Below are 19,722 nucleotides of genomic sequence, written 5' to 3' on the forward strand. Positions count from 1 at the left end.
TTAAATTTTTTTAAAAGAAAATTACATCCATTATTTTCATAACCTATTTATTTATTTATTTATTTTATTTATCTAATTTTATTTTATTTGGTCCTTATTCCGATCAGCTCAAGAATTTTATTGCTAGAATTTATTAATTTGTATTTTCGAGACTCAATTGTATTTAAAAATTTAAAATTTACTCGTAAATATAATTTTGTAGAGGTTCTCGTAATGGCCCGCAGCAACGAGTGGTAACATGATGTATTAAATTGCAAAAAACGACAAGGTTACACGTCCAAAACAAAAAAAAACCACCACACCAAGTCACAACCGTCCATACCAATGAAAACAAATCTGGACCCTCCAAATCGCATAACCTCACATTATCATACTTCCCTCCCTCTCCCCAGCCCCCTCTCCCTATAACCATAAAACTTCTCCCTCAAAAAGTCGCCACCGTAACCAAACCCTCAAAAAAAAAAATAATTTCACCAAAAATGCTCAGAGCCCTCCAAAATTAAAAATCCGAAAAAAACCCTAGTTCAGAGAGAGAGAGAGAGAGAGAGAGGGAGAGGGAGAGGGAGGGGGAGGGGCTCATCTATAGCTATATCTACATATCTAAATAATAGTACAGGCAATGGATTCAGATCAGGGAAAGCTATTTATCGGAGGGATTTCATGGGAGACGTCAGAGGAGAAGCTCGGGGAATATTTTACCCAATACGGCGACGTTTTGCAGACTGTCGTTATGAAAGATAAGACCACTGGTAGGCCTAGAGGCTTTGGCTTTGTCGTTTTTGCAGACCCTTCCGTTCTCGACAGGGTTCTTCAAGATACGCACACTATTGATGGTAGAACGGTGAGTTAAAGCTATTATTCTTTATTATTTTTTACTCTTTAAGGCTTTTTTTGTGCTTTTTCGGCAATGTTTTTTTTCCTTCTCGGGTTTGATTTTATCTGGTTCTTGGTTGTATTGAGATGTAGTTATTGCAATTTTGGAGTGTGATATTAGGGTTCTTGAGCTCCTGGTTTATGGTAACAATTTTATTGGGTACGGTGTTACTGGCCGTTGGTTTCAGATTGATTTTGAATTAATTTAGTTGTATCTGCGAATGGGTTTTTGATACACTAGCTGCTTTTGAGTTGCTCAATTGAGTCAATTAAAGGAAATAGAAAATAAAAAAAACAACTGCGGAGATCATCTTATAACGATTCCGCCTGTAAGGTTTTATTCCATGTGACAAGAAACAGAGAAACCGACTCTTGTGAATTGTTGAATTGGAAGCTATAGAAAGGCCCTTTTGGTTTTTGAACACCCTGTGTCTTCTTTGAATCAGTTTCACTTATCGAATTTGCACTAGTTTTATGGACATTGTAGATGTAGTAGAGCTTGATGTGTCTTATGATAAATTATAGAAATGTTAATCAACGACAATAAGCCTATTTCCATACATGATCCCATCTCTGGATTGGTGTTCTCGCATGATAATTTTTTTTCGGGCGAGTTAAACCTCCAGACTCCTTTGTAGTTCAGGCACTGGTAGTGAGTCCATGTGATATATTGCAGTGGTATTCCACGGGGTGGGTATGTGCCTTTTAATGCTGTTGAATAGGACATGCAAATCAAAATTGCACATATTTAGCTAATTCACTGAATAAATCAATAAATTACTACAGCTTCTTGTTATTAGGTAGCTTTTCAGTGAGTACAGATTGTTTGAAGTGGTGTTATTTGTGCTTGTGGTTACTTGTTTCTAATTGCTCAACTATAGAGGTTTGTCAAAGAAGCTATTCATCTTTATTTAATGGGGTTCAAATTTTATTTTTGTATTACACTGTACCAGGATTTGACAAGCTAGCGCACCAGGTATACTGATTTATGTGAACAGTTTTGTGTTGAGATTGTGACCTTATGTTGATGTTGAGATTGTGACACCAACCCAAGTATCCTTAAAGATCAGCTCTTTGACAAATCAATTTGTCTTATAACATGAGTTTATGCAAATAGACTACACCTTTGTGAGAGTTGTTTATTTCTTTAGTGATTACTAGGCTTGTCATACGTGAAGAATTTACTTATACAAGTTTTAGAGGACTGTAATCAGATAAGATATCTTGGGAATTCTGCATGATGAACGAGTTTCCTGCTTTCAATTTGTATTCCTGCCTTCCAACCAGTTGCTTTGGTTATCAGGTTGAGGCAAAGAGGGCATTATCAAGAGAGGAGCAGCAAACGAATGCCAGGGCTGGAAACTTGAATCCTGCTAGAAACACCAGCAGTGGTGGAAATATTCGGACCAAAAAGATATTTGTTGGAGGATTGCCTCCTACTCTAACTGACGATGGGTTTCGCCAGTATTTTGAAGCCTTTGGCCTTGTAACTGATGTAGTAATAATGTATGACCAGAGCACCCAGCGACCTCGTGGATTTGGTTTTATTTCCTTTGATTCTGAAGATGCAGTTGACCGGGTGTTACAGAGAACATTCCACGATTTGAATGGTAAGCAAGTCGAAGTAAAACGAGCTCTTCCTAAAGAGGCCAATCCTGGTGGGGGTGGCCGCTCTATGGGTGGCAGTTACCAGAGCTACGGTGCATCTGGTGGTAACACAAACTCATATGATGGTCGGATGGATTCAAGTAGGTATATGCAGCCTCAAGGCACTGGAGGTGGTTTTCCTCCTTATGGGTCATCTGGCTATAATGCAGCTGGATATGGATATGGTCCTGCCAGTAATGGTGTTGGTTATGGTGGTTATAGCAGCTATACTGGAGCTGGTGCTGGTTATGGGGGACCTGCAGGTGCGGTCTATGGGAATCCTAATGTTCCAAATCCTGGCTATGCAAGTGGTCCTCCTGGGGCACCCAGAAGTTCATGGAACAGTCAAGGTTCATCTGGCTATGGTGCTATGGGTTATGGGAGTGCTGCTTCTTGGGGTGCTTCAAATGCTGGTGCTGGCAGTGGTCCTGGTTCAGCGTCTGCTGGTCAATCTCCTGGTGGGGCCACTGGGTATGGGAATCAAGGTTATGGGTACGGTGGTTATGGTGGAAATGATGGATCTTATGTGAATCCAGTTGGGTATGGTGCTGTTGGAGGACGTTCTGGGGGCACTTCAAACAGTAATGCTGGTGGTCCTGGCGGGGCAGAACTACAGGGTAGCGGTGGCGGCTACATGGGGAGTGGATATGGTGATGCTAATGGAAATTCTGGGTATGGAAATGCATCTTGGAGATCAGAGCAAGCACAAACTTCTGGAAATTATGGGGGTCCTCAAGCAAATGGTCCTGGTGGTTATGGTGGCGGTTATGGTGGTTCTCAGGCCCGACAAGCCCAACAACAGTGACTGTGAACACCTTAGTTGCCTACCAGGTTTTCATCTCTGTTTGTGAGCGAGCATGTCCAGCTGTTCTCATGAGGTTCTCTGAAGATTTCTTGCTCCCAGCACCAGGGGAGTGGCTCAAATTGGATGATGCACTTTGGGAATGGTTGGGTTGCTTAAATCCCAGTAGTTTGCACTATCTGTTTTGCTAGTCTTTAATAATTAGTTCAAGGCGTGCTAGATGCCCTTCTTATTTAATGTTTGCTTATTGAGTGTAGTTCTTAATTCAGCGTGCTTACAATCATCTGCTAGCTGTTCTGCAACTTTTCGGCTCTCTATCCTAGTGTTTAATCTACTGCGCATATAATATCTGTGTGTTGTTTGGTTTCAGCTGTATTATTTTATTGTGTCTTTAATATTGGGCACCTTTTGATCTGTTTTTGACTGGGAACAAGATGCTAGAAGGGAATTCTAGAACTTGATATGCTTACTTTAACTTGACAAGTAGGCTTACAGAGATTGAATTGAGAGTTTTTAACTGATAGCAGTGGAGCTATAAGCACTTCGTAAATGGATAGCTTCGTAAATGGATAGCGTTAATCGTAGTGGTAGTTGACACTTTGAAGATGACATAATCATTTCCCCCCTGTATTTGCCCTTGTGTTGTACAGGAGGAGATGCTCGAGTTCTAAGGTGAGGTCAAAGGGTCCACTCATGGCTGAACCCGAGCTTCCTAGTGGGGGTTTGTTCAGCATGGAAGTGTGAAGAGGACTTGTCAGTTGGATTTGTGATTAACCCAAGAAAAGCTTTTCCGGCTAGCAATGCCAACACTGCCACATGTTTTTTTTGCAGATTCTTGGCATTTGAAGTCGTAAATTTCTCAATCATTCTGGTTTCTTGTGGACTGATGGATTTGTTAGACAGGGAGCTTGCGGTATGTTGACTTAATTAGTTAGCTGTGTTACATGGCAAGTTCCTATTACCTAATTGTTTAGGCCACACAGTTATGCGCTGGACTAGATAATGTGTCATTCCAATTGCTTAGAGCACCGGATAAGTTATCAATCGAAAACTTTAGTTGATCTTGGAATGTCGTTGATGGCTTAATTACATTTTATGTCAACTTATCTTTTGTGGGATACAGGATAAATATGCAAATGGTGTTGCTTGTCTAATTTAATGCATTTTTCTACTACTGATAACGAGTCTAGTGATGTTTTAGTCTCTCATTCAAGAGTTGCCACGACCCATGATTTTCTTCTCCCATGGTTGGATGTCCTTGTCTGTTTTATAATTAGGTGGAAAATTCCCTGTTTGATTCCAAAAATTTGTATTATGGGGCTGGATACTCCCTTTTGAGTCTGCCTTTTCTGAGCTCTATTGCGTCTGTTTATCGGTTGGTTAGAAAAATGTTGGTCAGGCGTTTCTAATTGGGCATGGCGCATGCTTTACACTATATTTGCTAAATACTTAGCGGGTAGGATGTACATTACGAGTTGAATGTACTGAAGTGATAGCAAAACGGTGGGTTAGTGATTCTGTAAAGTGCGAGGACATTAAGAACATGGCCATTGCCCTCCTGTTTTTTGTTTTTTCTACCCTTTGTGCCTGTGTTTCCAGCCTTTGATGTCCAATATTTTATTGTGGATGGACAAAATCTTTATAGATACCTAGTGGTTTGTGTTCCTAGAAAGTAAATACCATGTTTTCCTGTCTTGTGAGAAAGCAGTTTACTTTCCATTTCATACAGAATCCGAATTCTCCGTGCCGTGAATTTGAAACCACGTCTTCCTGCAATTTTACAAATCATGATTGTCTTCAAATATTTTATCACAATGATGCGAAACCAGGGCCCCAATCTCTTAGTTGTAATGTCCTAATATTCCATTATATCCCTCGTGTTTTGAAACAAGCTTCTATGACTAGTCTGGATCATGACCATTGTTAATGACCCTTCTACCCCATTTTCGTGTGGCGGATCATTTGGCTGCCATTTTTGTTTCTTGAGATGCTCTTCTCAACAACAAAAATTATCTCTAGTTGATGATCAGAAACACAAAAAAGAAAATCCTCCCAACCATAGTTATTAAACCCGGTCCGAGGTTGACCTAGCCAAGGGGCGGGGTCCCAGGTTTCATGGGTCAATCTAGATCAACTCGAGTCAACCCGGATTAACCCGGAAAAATTAAAAAAAAAATTAAAATTTTAATATTTCACATGAAAAAATCTATGTAAATATAGATTATACATATTATGAAGTTTAAAAAAATATTTTAAAAAGTTTTTTATCGCACATTCAAAAAATATAACTTTTTCCTTGGAAACATAAAGTATATATACTAATAGGTTTCAAATCCCACATTGAAAAAATATTATGTTATCATTTTAAGTTGAAGTATTTAAACCAAAAGGTTTTTTATCTCACATTGAAAAAACATGATTTTTTTCTTGGGAACATAGAGTATATATACTAATGGGTTTCAAATCTCATATCGAAAAAACATAACTTTTTTCATGAGAACATATAGTATATATATGAAAGGATTTTAAATCTCACATTGAAAAGATACTATGTTATCCTTTTAAGTTGAAGTATTTAAACCAAAAGGTTTTTTATCCCACATTGAAAAAACATGATTTTTTTCTTGGGAACATAGAGTATATATACTAATGAATTTCAAATCCCACGTAGAAAAAACATAACTTTTTTCATGGGAACATGAAGTATATATATGAAAGGGTTTCAAATCCCACATTGAAAAGATACTATGTTATCCTTTTAAGTTGAAGTATTTAAACTAAAAGATTTTTTATTCCACATTGAAAAAACATGACTTTTTTCTTGAGAACATAGAGTATATATACCAATGGGTTTTAAATTCCACATTTGAAAAAAAAAAAACTAGATCTCATCCGGGGCGCCCGGGTCCCGGGTCGACTCGTCGGGCCGGGTTTAATAACAGCCGGTCTTTTACTAAACCCGGACCGGTCCAGCCACCGGATCGACCCGCCGGGCCGGGTTTAATAACAGTGCTCCCACCATAGTTTGCGAAGAACTGAAAATTTATGCAATTGCTCTTTACCTCTTGTTCTCCAAGAAATGTTTTCTCCGGGTTCTCATGGTGCGCTGGCAATGACTACCTATAACTATTACATTTTTTTTTGCATGATGGTCAATGGCCACTATGAGCTAGAGGATCCATTGATTGTAAATTGAATCTGATAATGGTATTTTGGTATAAACATGAAATATTTTATAACAGAAAAACAATGTTATATTTTATATTCAATCTCAAAATAATAACAAAAATTCTTCAGTCACTAAGATTCATAATTAATAGATGAGAAATTGCGTAATGTTGCAGGCCAGCACCAATCAGCAACCATACATTAACCATCATATATCCTGAACAGTAATTCTGCTAGTTGTCAAGACAAGCTAGCCTGTTGAAATGTATTTGCCAAGGATAGAACCCATCATCCTGAATGGCATTATTTTTAAAAAATGAAGTAAATGGAGCAACTGTCGAACTTACTTTCAAGGGAGATCTTTGAATTTGGCTGCAAGATTCAATTAGCAGCAAATAATATACTTTTAGCTCTCTGACAACAAATGATCGAAGTTAACTAAATAAAGAAAAACAGGAGAACGAAGAAATCAATACTTGGACTGGCTTCAGTGTGATGGTGCTATCTTCCCTCACAGAAAAGAATCAATACGCTGAAGGGAAACTTTTGTATGGATTGCTTAGTGCAACAACATTGCCAGGACGTGAAAATACAACCTACATTACAGAGGAAATCAAATTTCTTTGCTTGTAAGCTTAAGGGACAGAATTTTAATAAAGCCATATGTAGTTTCGGATTAAACAAATCATGACATAAACACATCATCAGCACGTAGCTACTATCAACTATATATTCTGCGAGTAGTTACGTCATAAATATTACCCAGTTCTTACTGATCACACTCGAATTTTCTAATCAAAGCTAAGCATATATTTTGATTTATCTCCATGATTTTAGAACAAACATCCATTTTTCTGTATGTTGATAGGCATGTTCCAAACAAGTTTAATGAGAAGTTGATTGATATTTACAAAAATCATATTATAGCTTTGAATAACAATATTGCAATCTTGAGATTTACCTGGTAATTTCCAAGTGTATGTGTCTTGAAACCAGCTGCACAATAGTCAAAATAATACTCCCATGTTCGGATGAACTTCTCATTGAATCCCAGGGCAAGAATTTTTCTACAGAGAAAATCGATGCACCAGCATGAATGGCCTGTTTAATTCTAAAAATTATAGTTATTCTACAATCAGCCACTGAGATTATCAGTGGGAAAACAAGGAGATGAAAATAAACAGAACGAACGATATAGATTTCAGAAACTTCTGGTGAGAATTATTGCAAATGCAATAGTCTGATCAATCAGGTAGTGGCGAGCAAACGCTAATTTTGATTCTGCACAAACTTTTGATGCATCCTACTACATGAACGTGTCTGTAAGGGAATCTATTCATCATACTGAAAATCAATTAAACTACTAAATTACCAGAATGAATGGCATGTGACTTGTAGCAGATTCTCAATAATTATTGGTCTGAAGGATTCTCTAATAATGCAACTTAAAGAATTTTTTACATTACAATCACATAGAATATTTTTTATTTTCTGAAAATAGGAAAAGCAATTCATTATTTCTTAAAGCCAACTATCTTCTTTTCTTTGGCACGCGGATCAGGATCATGTCAAGCATTATTCATGCTAACTCTGTTGTAATTAAAGATTACTGCCTAGCAGCCAATTCGAAAATGTAATATGATCAACACAGGTAAAAATTATTCCTTAAAATGGTTTGTATATCACGTCATGTTTTTAAATTAATACTATGTATAATTATATATTTTATTTTGTATAAGATTCATCAGTGATAATTGAAGGCGTAAAAGCAGGAGGCTAGGCATATCCATGATGGATGGAGACGCAAAAATTAGGTTAAAAAGGGCTTCTAATCAAGCCATATAAATATTATGAAAAAACTTGTGTCTTCCATCAACATATAAAAAACCTAAAGTTTGGCATAAACTACAAGGTTCTTTCTTCCTAGCAGAACATGGTGAAGCTGACACCAGAAGTTGCAAAATAATCTGAAAAATTCTGAAGTGACTTTTACCTCTGCTTCTCCAGGAAATTCTTTCTCCAATATTTAAGTGTTTGATAGTAATGAATTCCAATATTTTCCACATGCTCCACGCTGTGCAAACACAAACTTAAGTTCATTGTGCAGAAAAGTAATTTGAAGAAAGCACAATGGCATCAGCAGTAAAATTCAGCTAAAACTGACGGCTCTTACCACAGTCTCGATGAGGTGGCCATGGCTGATGTTATTCTTGTTAATGAAGGCAAGCATCCACCAGGAAAAATATATTCCTTAATAAAATCTGAGCTTTGCCTATACTCATCATATCTTTCTTCTGGTATTGATATGAACTACAAAAAAATGTTTGGAAACAGTCAGCCCCCTCAGTGTCAAGTAAAATGTAGAATAATGTGCATGGCCCAAACTGCTAAAGAACCTGACAATTAAGCACTAACTTCTACCATCGCTCCCATTACCTTACAATTCGAAGGGGAAGAAATAAGCAAAAAAATATAAAAATTCCAATATTTTCATTACCTGTAGGACAAGAAGCCCATTTTCTGCTAATACTGATTCGCAGCAGCCAAAAAACTCTTCCATGTATTCATGGCCGACGGCTTCTATCATTTCACTGGACAAGTGAAAGATGAGGGCCATTAAAGTGATAGTATTAGTACAAATTCTAAGATCAGAAAGTAATATTTCGGTGAGAGAACTCACCAGGATATTATTCTGTCGTATTTGTGGGTCTTGGGCAATTGGCGATAGTCGCAGAGGTGAAATGCTATACGGTCCTGGTAACATGGTTCATGTTAAAAACAAGTTACTTGATTTCAGAAACAACCATGTTATGCTTCAGTACAAAGCAAAAGAAATCCACTCTAGAAAACCTTGTCTCCATGACTGGGTTTTTTTTTTTTTAATGAGACATTGCCAACTTTTTCCTTGCTTACTTGCTATATAATACAATCTCTAATTATGTTTGAAAGCTTTAACATCCATATGCATGTGAAAACTGCAAAAGGCAAAAGGGCCACTGGCCAAAGAATAGAAAAAAGCAGGAAAATCAGGGCGATATCAGAATTGCAATTGTCCTTCAAATTTCCAGTTCATACCTGGAGGCCAGCTTCCTTTACTTTCATTTCTGCATATTTTAGTTGTTCTTCAGATAGAGTGATGCCAGTGTATTTACATCCAGTTCGTTGGACAGCTTCAATGGCCAAGGTTCCCCAGCCACAACCAATCTCAAGAATTTCATGATCTTTACTGATTCTAGCCTAGATTGTTCAGGTGTAAGAACATAAAAGTTGACATGAGTATCAAGCAAACTTGGTCAAATTGTAAAAAATTAGCTGTGTGATAGGCTCACCTTTTCGATTAGAAGGGATATTTTTCTCATTTGAGCGTCTTTCAAATCCTCGTCCTCTGTCTTTAAACAAAACACATAAAAATAAACATATCATCAGATAAACATATCATGTCAGGGATTAGATTATTTTTTTTCATGCATTATTTTAAATGAAATAAAAAATAGACAGGGATTCCAACCTTAAATACTCCACAGGAGTACGTCATTGTTTCATCCAAGAACAGTGCGAAAAGCTCATTACTCTGGAGACGCAGCCAGAAAGGGATGTCAGCTTCTAGTATCACAAATAATTACACTTTTGACAACAAAAAAGTTCCAAGACCACAACAGAAGTAAATATCTGGACAAATAATGAAATCAACAACCTCTCACAATACTATGATACGGGAAAAAAACTAATGAGGTCACTAATTTAGAAGTTTGAAACTGTAACACCGTGAATATTATTAGAGAGTAAAAGCAGCACTATCTCTTTGTTCCTTCAACAAGGTTCAAAATGAATCTTAGAAACTAAGACTTTTGACAATGCTTCCATGTTACACATCCTGCTTAATACAAATGCTTCGGCAAGTCCATTGCATTGCATGTTCACATATATAAGATCACAAAGAATCTTAGAAGTTATTCATTAGCTTTTCTTTTTATTTGAATATTTTCATTAGCTTTTCTCCCTCTTCTTTTTAGATATCACCAAAATACACTGATGAACACTGATGAATTGAGGAATTGGCTTAAAGACATAGTGAGAATGACAATGAAAGAAATGTTAGGCCTACTGATGCGGAACAACGAGCAGAAAGAAGTCTTCCAACCAAAGAGTAACAGGCTGGACCATTCTATGTCGTCTCCATCCATATACTCGTGTAATCTGCAGTGTGGATTTGATGTCCCCACCACCTACACCCTAAAAGGCTATATTTTTAGCTAGATCTGACAATTTAATATGGTATAGAACTAAAACCATCTTAATGAAATGGTTTGGTGTTCAAATCTTGGCACCCTCATCTTCATTTCAAAAATTAAATAGTTTTTCCATAAGTTTGCTAGCAGCCGTGGTCTATTTTCTTTTCCTTCCATTACGCATACAAGGACATTATAAAAATAATTCAACATGGCATAGAAAGAGATGTTTAAACATAATGTAAGGCCACTGGGAAAACTGAATTTTTTTGAATCAGTGCCAGTTTAACAATCTCATACCAGGTCATAATGACGAGAGATATTTCTGCGAGCTTGAGTAAGAGTATTTTGCCTTGATACATGCTGAATGAAAAATTTTGCAGATGCAATACCGGCTGTGAATAATAATGGTGTCCACCAGCCCCTGAAACCAACAGGGTGAGAATACTTCATGAAACAAAGTAACAAGAATATCAATCTCTTGTAATATCATATTTTCAGAGCTACCAGTCATAGCATACCTTTTCTTGTTCAGCTTTGATGCAGATTTATTAGCATCTCTATTTACAATGAGAATCTGCAATACAAATTAGTAAAGAAAGTTCTTTGAAATTCAATCCACAAGAGATAGCTTAGATCAGTTATCTCACCATGAAAAGGTTTAGAAGGCCTTCATCTTTGTTAACAAAGGAAAAATCACCATTGATAAATGCATCTGCGAGGCCTAAATCAGCCCGTGTCATTATCTGAGAAAAATTTCTTGAGCACATTAGTTGCAGTAACAATTTTGAATTAGGCTTTTAAATTATTCTAAATAAAAAAAAAAACTTCTGTTTGTAGCATATCAATTCAGTTCAGTTTTTTCCTCTTGATTATTTTGAACTCAAGGTGGAATGTGACTTGCTTGGAAGTGAACTACATTGGCGTGCATACCTTCCAGTAAAACTGGGGATTGTGAACCTTCAAAACAGTTTTCAGTGAACATTTTTTTGAAGTTCCCTCAAAGGAGAAAACTGTGCCTCCTTCCTCCAGCAAACTGTCAAATCACCATATATTGATTGAAAAAGAGAGAGGATAATCTAGTATGGACTGTCAATATCAATAAGATTCAAGACGAAAAAAACAAGCTTATAGAAGAAATGAGAATAAAGTTAAAAGATTTGGACAAATGACAAAGATAGCAATGTTGCGACAGGAGATTATGCAATGAAAAGTGGGGTTAGATTGGTAGACAATAGAGGAGGTAAACTGCAGAAAGCCCACATTATGCATGCCTGATTTCGTAACATCAAAATGCCAAAAAGAAAACACAATAAAAAGGGATAGCAATTATTTTTGTAAGTGAACTCACATTAAACAGCCAGTGGAGATATAATGTCCAAGAAATCTAGTAACAAAAAGGCGTGCCCCAGTTTCTAACATAGAAGGTGCCATATGTTTTGGATTGCTCAGAATGGCACAGCTGTTTCCAAGCAAACCGTGTGCAGCAACCATGCCTGACTGCAAAGTGTAATAGAAACACAGAATTTCATTTTCTTTTATCGGAACCAATACAAAGAAATGTTATATCTAACTTGTCAGTGGCAGAACACCAACTTCATGAGTTCATGAAAAGAAGATATGAATGAGCTTAGTGGGTTCATGAAAAGAAGAGAGCAACTTATCAGTGCATGATTCCTTTGTGCCCTAGAACTAGAAAAATTTTATAGCTTCCCAGCAAAAAGACATGTGGAAACTGACCAAAAATAGAACACAAAGGAATTTTCTTTTCACTACAAACATAGGGGTCAAAATAGAGGTTGTCTCTACTAATATTAAGCAGCTTAAGAGGCACCTATCCCTACCTTTAGTCCATCTTCATGGAAGCCATAACCTGAAAATACAACACGGAATGCTCTGTTGATCAGCAAGTATCAAAATAGTCCAGGCACCTAAAATCTGAAAAGTGGCAATATCTCTGAAGGCTGAGCAATAACAATAATAATAATAAAAAGAACTTATGGAAACTTAAAAAGGAACTTGTCCCCTGCTTGTGTTGAAAAACATGAAAAAATGAAGTGCAGTACATATGCTCATCTTCCCACATCAAATAAGAAACTGGCATGAGAAGTTTGTAAAAAAATTAATGTTAGCAGAACCTCTCGTAGTTGATTAAAGAATTTTCGAAATTATCTAAGGTTGTCAATAATTGTCATAGTCTTCAACAGTCTATATTATACCCGAACAGTGTTTCATTTCTCTCTCTTTTTTTTTTATCTGGATTGCCCTAAATGAAATCATGGTGGGCATTATGAATGCAGCTTGCAAGAAAAAAAAAAAAACTACAGAGCATATATAAATGTATCAGAATAAGCAAACATTGTATCTATTCTAGTGTCCTTTCTTCTTTACAAACGAAAGACTTACCCTGGTATGCTCCACAAAACCAAATTCTCCTCTTGCCTTGAATATGATCAAGCTCAAGCGAAGCTTTTGTTGCAGCTACAGATGGAACAGGATGGCCAGTTGACCACTTGACCAAGGTATGATCTGGTGCATGATCTGGATTGAGTGTCACAAGAAAAGGCAGGCCTGTTTCATCAATATTCTGCAGAAAAATACAATATTTAAACAATAGAATTAGATAGAGGGATATTGGGCTTATTACTTATTCTTTTGAAAGTTGACAGATAAATTCTGAGACTCAATTACAATCAAACCTGAAGCACATTCAGCCAATATGTCAGGCAGACTCTATTGTCAGTACTTCCTAAGAAATTCCATGCACTCCATGCTGCTGAGTTTTGGGGCATAAACTTTTTATCACGGTGAAGGAAAATATCGCTGCCAATAGAAATAGTAGAATGATTGCAAATCTTGAGCTAATGAACTAAAAGAGTTTACAGTTACATCAACTTTCCAACAGTTTGTTTTTGTTAAACTTCTCAAAAGAAGGACTACCAAAGGACTACCGATAGAAATAGTCCTGACATTATAATTCTTGCACAGGTTCATTGGAAAGGATGCTGCAAATTTTTAAGCTTCAAAAATTTATGGCAATTTAATAAATGAAGGGAAAAAAAATTCTCTTTTATTTGGTTCAAACCTTCAACTGTCAGAAAGTGGTATCTCAAACTTGATAAGTAATTGTCCTGTAAAGTGTGGTGCAAATGTACTTAATTGCCAAAAGTTGAAGCTGATGATGTTTAGTCCTACAAAGATGTCAGCTACGGCAGAAAAATAAATGAAAAGTGGAAGAAAATAAAAATAATTACCTATACATATATTGGAAAGCACCAAGTATTCTCGTCTCATCAAATGTCGCTTGCTTTCCTAATAATGCCAGAGCATCTGGGGCATGGACAGCCATTATGCACCCACTGTACATTTCTAGCAAGCCATCTCTACAGAGAACTGCGCAACCTGCTAAAATACTTCTCATGTTACCATTAGAATTACTCGAGCTAAATATTATTCATCAATCATCAAGGAATTTTCTGTAGATTATTTTCCTTTTTTCTTATTAGCTTTATTCAAGTTTTTCTTTGCTTTTGCAGAGTTGTAGATTTCAATGAACTTCTGATTTTAAAACACGTCACATCTTCAAACATAATCATCGTCAACTCTTATGTTATACAGCATTTACTGCCTCAAATTTCCTAGTATATTAATGTTACAGCTTACCTTCGTCTGTAGTTGAAACAGCCTGTATCTCACAACCGATTCGTATCTGGCAACCCCAACTTTCCAGCTTTTCTCTGACCTGATTGTTTTACCACGTTGAACGAAATTAAACACAAGAAGAATGCCGTTTCAGCTAAAAAATAAAGACATTAATTAAAACAACGACTATTCAGATAATGTTAAGAAAGAAATATGGTGTAGTCCTGTGAAAGCAACAAGTGAGCACCTTGTCGACATAAGAATGCGATCGCCGTGTGACAGTGAGCCACTGAGGCCGACCAAAGAGCTGCAGAGTACCAAGGCATAATCAATGAAAAATCTAATATATCTGTTTGCCTAGAACTCCAATAGCAGACAAAAGCAGATGGTTTGCTTATGTAATGCCAAAGGACAAATGGCAAAGATGAGCGATTCTCTTTAACAATGTGTGCATATATCAGCATCATGTATTGGTTGAATATATGCATTCTACTTATTTCAGAAAACAAACAACACTTACCTCAAGTAAATGATGATTACGGCAAAATGAAAGTACAGAGAAAGCTGAAAAGCTCATGACTCCTTCTGAAGGGCAGGACCATATAGAACCACATACGGGAATCTAAAATATGCAACGTTATTGGTGTCATGAAGTAAGTAAGGCGACCAAAAGTAGAACCTAATTAGAAGGTTGAAAAAATGGGACAGGATATATGTTCTAGAGATCTCACAAGATAAGCCTTCTGAAATAATTCAGAGTAACCTCGTGACTTGACAAATTTCCCTAAGGTCTCATTCCTATCAACATCTGGATTGTTCTCAAGCATCTCAAGATAACTGCAGCAGAAAAGAAAAGAAAATTAGTTGCCATTCCCATTCGGAAGACATTAAAATTACAGCGAGTTGTTAATTAGCGCCTTAAAAGGCTAGTTCATGAACAAAATCAAATTCTCAAGTCAGAGCTCATGAAACCACAAACTGCCTGCGTCCTATATGCCCATACAACAAATAACACTAGAAGATTAAAAGCCAGATAAGTCCTAGAAGGTATTTGCCATGATTCCTGCCAAATGCATGTTCAGCTAAGCCTTGAATGATGAACTGAAGGCCATGGGGCATGTTTTTGCACCATAGAATCAAATTGATTGCTTCTTTTGCTAATGTCAGGTTTGCATTAGAAAGAAAAACTAGAAGGTACAATAACATGTGAGGCAAAATTAATTAAATGGAATGGCTACTGCACATCCTAAATCCTTATTAACAAAACACCGCGTAAGTTTGATGTCAGCAGCTAATGTTCAGCTCCAAAATACAAGAAACACATGCGGTATAAGTTTAATGTCCTAATGCACATTGTACAAAATATCTGAAAAGAGAATGGCTCACCTGAGCACATCATCCTTAAACTTGATAATTTCTCGAAGCATTTTCCAAAAGTACGGATTTAACATATTCTTCTTCTGTGCAAACAAACCTGACAGCCCATTTCTGCTACCCCATTCACAACCCTGGCCTTCGTCTAAGCTCACTGAGAATGACATATCCGATAACTCCATATCTATTCCAAGTCTCTCGAAGAACTCCATCATATTTGGATATGTTACCTGTTTATGATGCCGATACTCTCGAAGTCAATTAACCCTACTCATTGAGTGTAACAAAAACTACTACATTGCTTACATAAAAAATAAACGTTCTTCAGTTGTCATAAGCTATCAGGCCAAACCAATAATCTTTGGTTACCTAGGACCACATAGTAACTTTAAGAAACAATATCAAGTATGATGCATGTGAGTAACTAGTTTTTGCTCACACTTGAACCACTAAACCACTAAAATTGGTAAAAGCTATCAGCCATTGCTATAGACGGTGGGCACGCTTTCTTACAATATCTGCAGGCAATTTGGAAACCAGAGCAGTAGAGCACTAGCAATTCAAGATAAACCAGAGACCAGTGTACTTAATTTTCTCCATAAATAGATAAAAATGAGCTTGTAACAGTCATCTTCATACCAATCATGTCTTTCAACTTATTAATTTGATTTTAGCTTTATGTTTTATTTTCACTTTACTTGCAGCTTTATTCGCTTATTTTTCTTTACTCCATGTTATCAACCTCATAACGTTGTTAGATTTTTCTATCTAAAAGTCCATACTAGTTTTCTTAGTTTTAAGATCAAAAGTCTTACTCATCTCTCTGTTTTATCCTTAAAATCCATCAGCTTAACAGGCAGTAGTTGACTCCTCATAAATTTACATAAAATTGAATTGGCATGTTAGGCGGGACAGCTGCCATGCTATTATGATTCAATCCATGTACACTTGAGTTTTGTCTTCAATTATCAAACCATCCAGAATTTCTTGTCCACCTTAGCACTTTTACCCATTCTCCTCGAAACCTTGGGAGACATGGTGCAAGCCTTAAGCTTAGCCAAGCACATTAGCTTTTTGAAGGGTCAAGCAATCAACTTTTATGCAGACAACAACAATGGCAAGGGAAAGTTCAAGGTATGTCCTGTATCTAGACTATTCATCAAATGCCATGAATTTGATATTTCAATGCAATATGGTTAATGTCCATCACTCCCTTCAAAACATGCAACAGTAAAATCAGACAACGGCAACTTGTGCCAGTTGACCGAACAGGATTCGTATTTGGTGAACAAAATTAATTATGGAAACCCATTTAAATTTTCGGATGAATTTTAACAGTTTCGAAAGTTTATCTTGAATAAGTTCTTTTCTTACTTATTTTTTTCAGTATCTTCTTATGAAGCAATGACCAATCATCTCCCAAAAAAATGTCATGGACACTTAAACTTGTCTATTTATTTATTTTTGTTTTTGACGTCGTGAACTAGGTTTTTACATAAAAAAATTAAGCCATAAGCAAATAATTCATATATGCTAGTAAATTCTTTCCATCAAGAACAAAATAACTAATCGAAATATGTACGAGGCTACCTTATTGGAATATTAATCAATCCATACCTAACATGATTGATAAAAATAATAGAAATAAATAAATTATAAGTAGAAGTCACAGAAAAGAACCTCACCAATTGAAAATATGTATCTATTTGTCTGTATCGAATTTTCGTTTTTTACCCCCCCCCCCCAACTATATATATATATATATATATATATAGATGTAGCTATATCTACTCTTAATCCGACAAGTACCAATAATGATTGGATTCATGTATTTCCATTTTTAACGTGATAATCACGAGAACATTCATCAATCCATACCTTAGCAACAAGCGGAAGAGAGATCAGAGAGAGAGAGAGAGAGAGTTTAAAGAAGAAAGAAAAATAGATTAGAAGATGTGACTGACCCGATTGAAGACCATGAAGCCGAGGTCTAAATCAACACCATCGAAGGTGACAGTCTTGGCATGGCCGCCTAAGTAATCCTCTTTCTCGTATAGCACAACCTCAACTCCAGCTTTTGCAAGAACATAAGCTGAAACGAGTCCACTAATCCCAGCACCAACCACTGCTACTCTCATTTTTTACGTTACTCTATTCCTGCTGCATTGGTTACATTTTCACAAATCTTTGAAGTCTCGAAAGAAAAGGATATCGAAGAGATTTCAAGAAGCTTGATAATATCTGTACAACTCGTAAATAAATAAACATACACAGATTTTATCAAATACCAAACTGTGATTATTTATTGAACAACCACGATACAGAGAATATTTGCCCAAAATATTCCCGTGTATACAAAATCAGAAGTAAACATTCACCTGTAACGGCAAATTTTGCTGGATTACATTATCTCTCTTGATATAGCAATGAGTATATATCTCCTCCAATCTTGGATTAGAACTAAAGCCACCGTTGGTTCCCATAGTTCGTCTTTTTTCATGGCCAGTAATATTGCTCTAATCTTATAGTCGCACACACAAAGCATACACTAGAGAAGGAGAGAACAGTAATGAGAGAAGAGTGATCGTGCTTAATTACCTCTGCAAAATGTTATCAGGATGTGTGAGTGTGGTCTGAACTCTGAACCAACAATTGGCCTTCCCGTGAAAGCTAGTATAGCTTCACGTTCCACCTACCGCAACTCTCAAAAGCTTCTCTGCCTTCAAGCCAGAGCCGTCTAAGCAGATAAGTCTGGCTAAAGTAGGGTCACTCTCTCTCTCTCACTCCCCTTCGATGAATGTGGCAGAAGAGTTAACTGGATTAGCGACTATTGCGTTTCGATACAGTTACTGAAAAGTCTTCAGCTGTAAATACATAATTTCAAATCCTTAAAACCTTTTTTGAAAAGATAGCCTAGTTTTCAGTTTCCCATCGTTTTAGGCTTGGCTCACGTACGTGGTAACAAACTCCTTGCTGATTAAAATTTCCTTTTTTAAAAAATATATTAAAATAATTATTTTTTATTTTTAAAAAATTATTTTTTATATTAACTTTATTCACATGGACAGGACACGTCTTTTCTCACTGAAAGTTGTTCCTTGAAGCACGAGAGACCTTACACGGAAAGGAAAAGGACAGTTACAATGAATCCTGTCAATATACATCATAAATTACTAAAAAATTTGTCTTGTAAATTCAAGCATGTTTCTAGGCATGCTGTGTTTGAATTGTTTTTTATTTAAATATTTTTTTAATTTTTAAGATTTATTTGTGAAATCAATATATCAAACAATTCAAAAACACTAAAATATAATTTTATATAAAAATAATTAAATTTTAGATAAATAATATTTTAACCGTAGTATTAAACACACAATCTTGCACATCATGAATATTTAAAAAAAATATATGTGTTTACATTTGAAGAGTATGTCGTAATTATATTCATAAATAAGTGGATATTAATTACTATTTTGTTTCGGATCGAGTAATTTTATATAATAAAAAATTAACATAATTTTAACAATATAATCTAGAGATAACTATCAAAAATATATTGTCCTTCCAGGAGGATGTAATATCATTTTATACAATTTTCTAAAATAAACTCTGGTCTTAAAAACGAATTGAATAATCCTTTTAATATTAAAAACTAATTTAGCAGGCATGAGTAGGGGTGAGCAAAAAAACTGAAAAACCAATTAAACCGAGAAAATTGGAAAAAAAATAATTGAAAAAACCAAACTAAAAAAATAAACCGATTAAACCGATTAAAATTTTGAAAAAACTGGTTCGGTTCTGTTTCGGTTTTATAAGCAAAAAATTAAAAAAATTAAACCGAACCAAAACCGAAAAAACATAGCCAAACCGAAAAAAACCGAGCCAAAACCGGAAAAACCAAATCAAAACCGAGAAAACCGAGTCAAACCGGTTTGAACCAGTTTTTGCCCAAAAAACCAAACCGAACCGAATTGAAACCGGCCAGTT

At 36.0% G+C, this 19,722-nt stretch overlaps 2 protein-coding genes across 10 annotated transcripts; one reads left to right on the forward strand and one right to left on the reverse strand.

Annotated features, from left to right (window-relative positions):
- The first annotated feature begins 379 nt into the window (after positions 1 to 379).
- On the forward strand, positions 380 to 4,476 carry LOC133705463 (heterogeneous nuclear ribonucleoprotein 1-like). 2 transcript variants are annotated; one of them, XR_009844276.1, is made up of 3 exons: positions 380 to 841; positions 2,177 to 3,467; positions 3,973 to 4,476. XR_009844276.1 is itself a non-coding variant. In XM_062130692.1 (2 exons), exons 1-2 carry the CDS (start codon positions 620 to 622, stop codon positions 3,323 to 3,325), a joined length of 1,371 nt encoding a protein of 456 aa, XP_061986676.1. In that variant the 5' UTR covers positions 380 to 619; the 3' UTR covers positions 3,326 to 3,691. The 2 variants fall into 2 exon arrangements, 1 of the variants encoding a protein (XP_061986676.1); XM_062130692.1 differs by lacking the exon at positions 3,973 to 4,476 and having other exon boundaries at positions 2,177 to 3,691.
- A 2,227-nt stretch (positions 4,477 to 6,703) lies between these two features.
- Positions 6,704 to 18,659, reverse strand: LOC133705462 (sphingolipid C9-methyltransferase 2-like). Of its 8 annotated transcripts, XR_009844275.1 has the most exons (27): positions 18,334 to 18,659; positions 17,700 to 17,895; positions 15,748 to 15,965; positions 15,093 to 15,198; positions 14,882 to 14,983; positions 14,609 to 14,668; positions 14,383 to 14,461; positions 13,974 to 14,124; positions 13,419 to 13,542; positions 13,126 to 13,306; positions 12,564 to 12,592; positions 12,071 to 12,219; positions 11,653 to 11,755; positions 11,370 to 11,465; positions 11,241 to 11,296; positions 11,020 to 11,143; positions 9,999 to 10,061; positions 9,820 to 9,879; positions 9,566 to 9,727; positions 9,171 to 9,244; positions 8,988 to 9,081; positions 8,664 to 8,800; positions 8,484 to 8,564; positions 7,452 to 7,557; positions 6,967 to 7,086; positions 6,838 to 6,862; positions 6,704 to 6,745 (listed from the first exon to the last, which is right to left on the reverse strand). XR_009844275.1 is itself a non-coding variant. In XM_062130686.1 (26 exons), exons 2-25 carry the CDS (start codon positions 17,871 to 17,873, stop codon positions 7,015 to 7,017), a joined length of 2,601 nt encoding a protein of 866 aa, XP_061986670.1. In that variant the 5' UTR covers positions 17,874 to 17,892; positions 18,334 to 18,659; the 3' UTR covers positions 6,834 to 6,862; positions 6,967 to 7,014. The 8 variants fall into 8 exon arrangements, 7 of the variants coding, with proteins under 7 accessions (XP_061986670.1, XP_061986668.1, XP_061986672.1 ...); XM_062130686.1 differs by lacking the exon at positions 6,704 to 6,745 and having other exon boundaries at positions 6,834 to 6,862; positions 17,700 to 17,892; XM_062130684.1 differs by lacking the exon at positions 6,704 to 6,745 and having other exon boundaries at positions 6,834 to 6,862.
- Between the last annotated feature and the right edge of the window lie 1,063 nt (positions 18,660 to 19,722).

Source organism: Populus nigra, chromosome 10 (genome assembly GCF_951802175.1).
Source record: "Populus nigra chromosome 10, ddPopNigr1.1, whole genome shotgun sequence".
Classification (NCBI taxonomy): domain Eukaryota; kingdom Viridiplantae; phylum Streptophyta; class Magnoliopsida; order Malpighiales; family Salicaceae; genus Populus; species Populus nigra.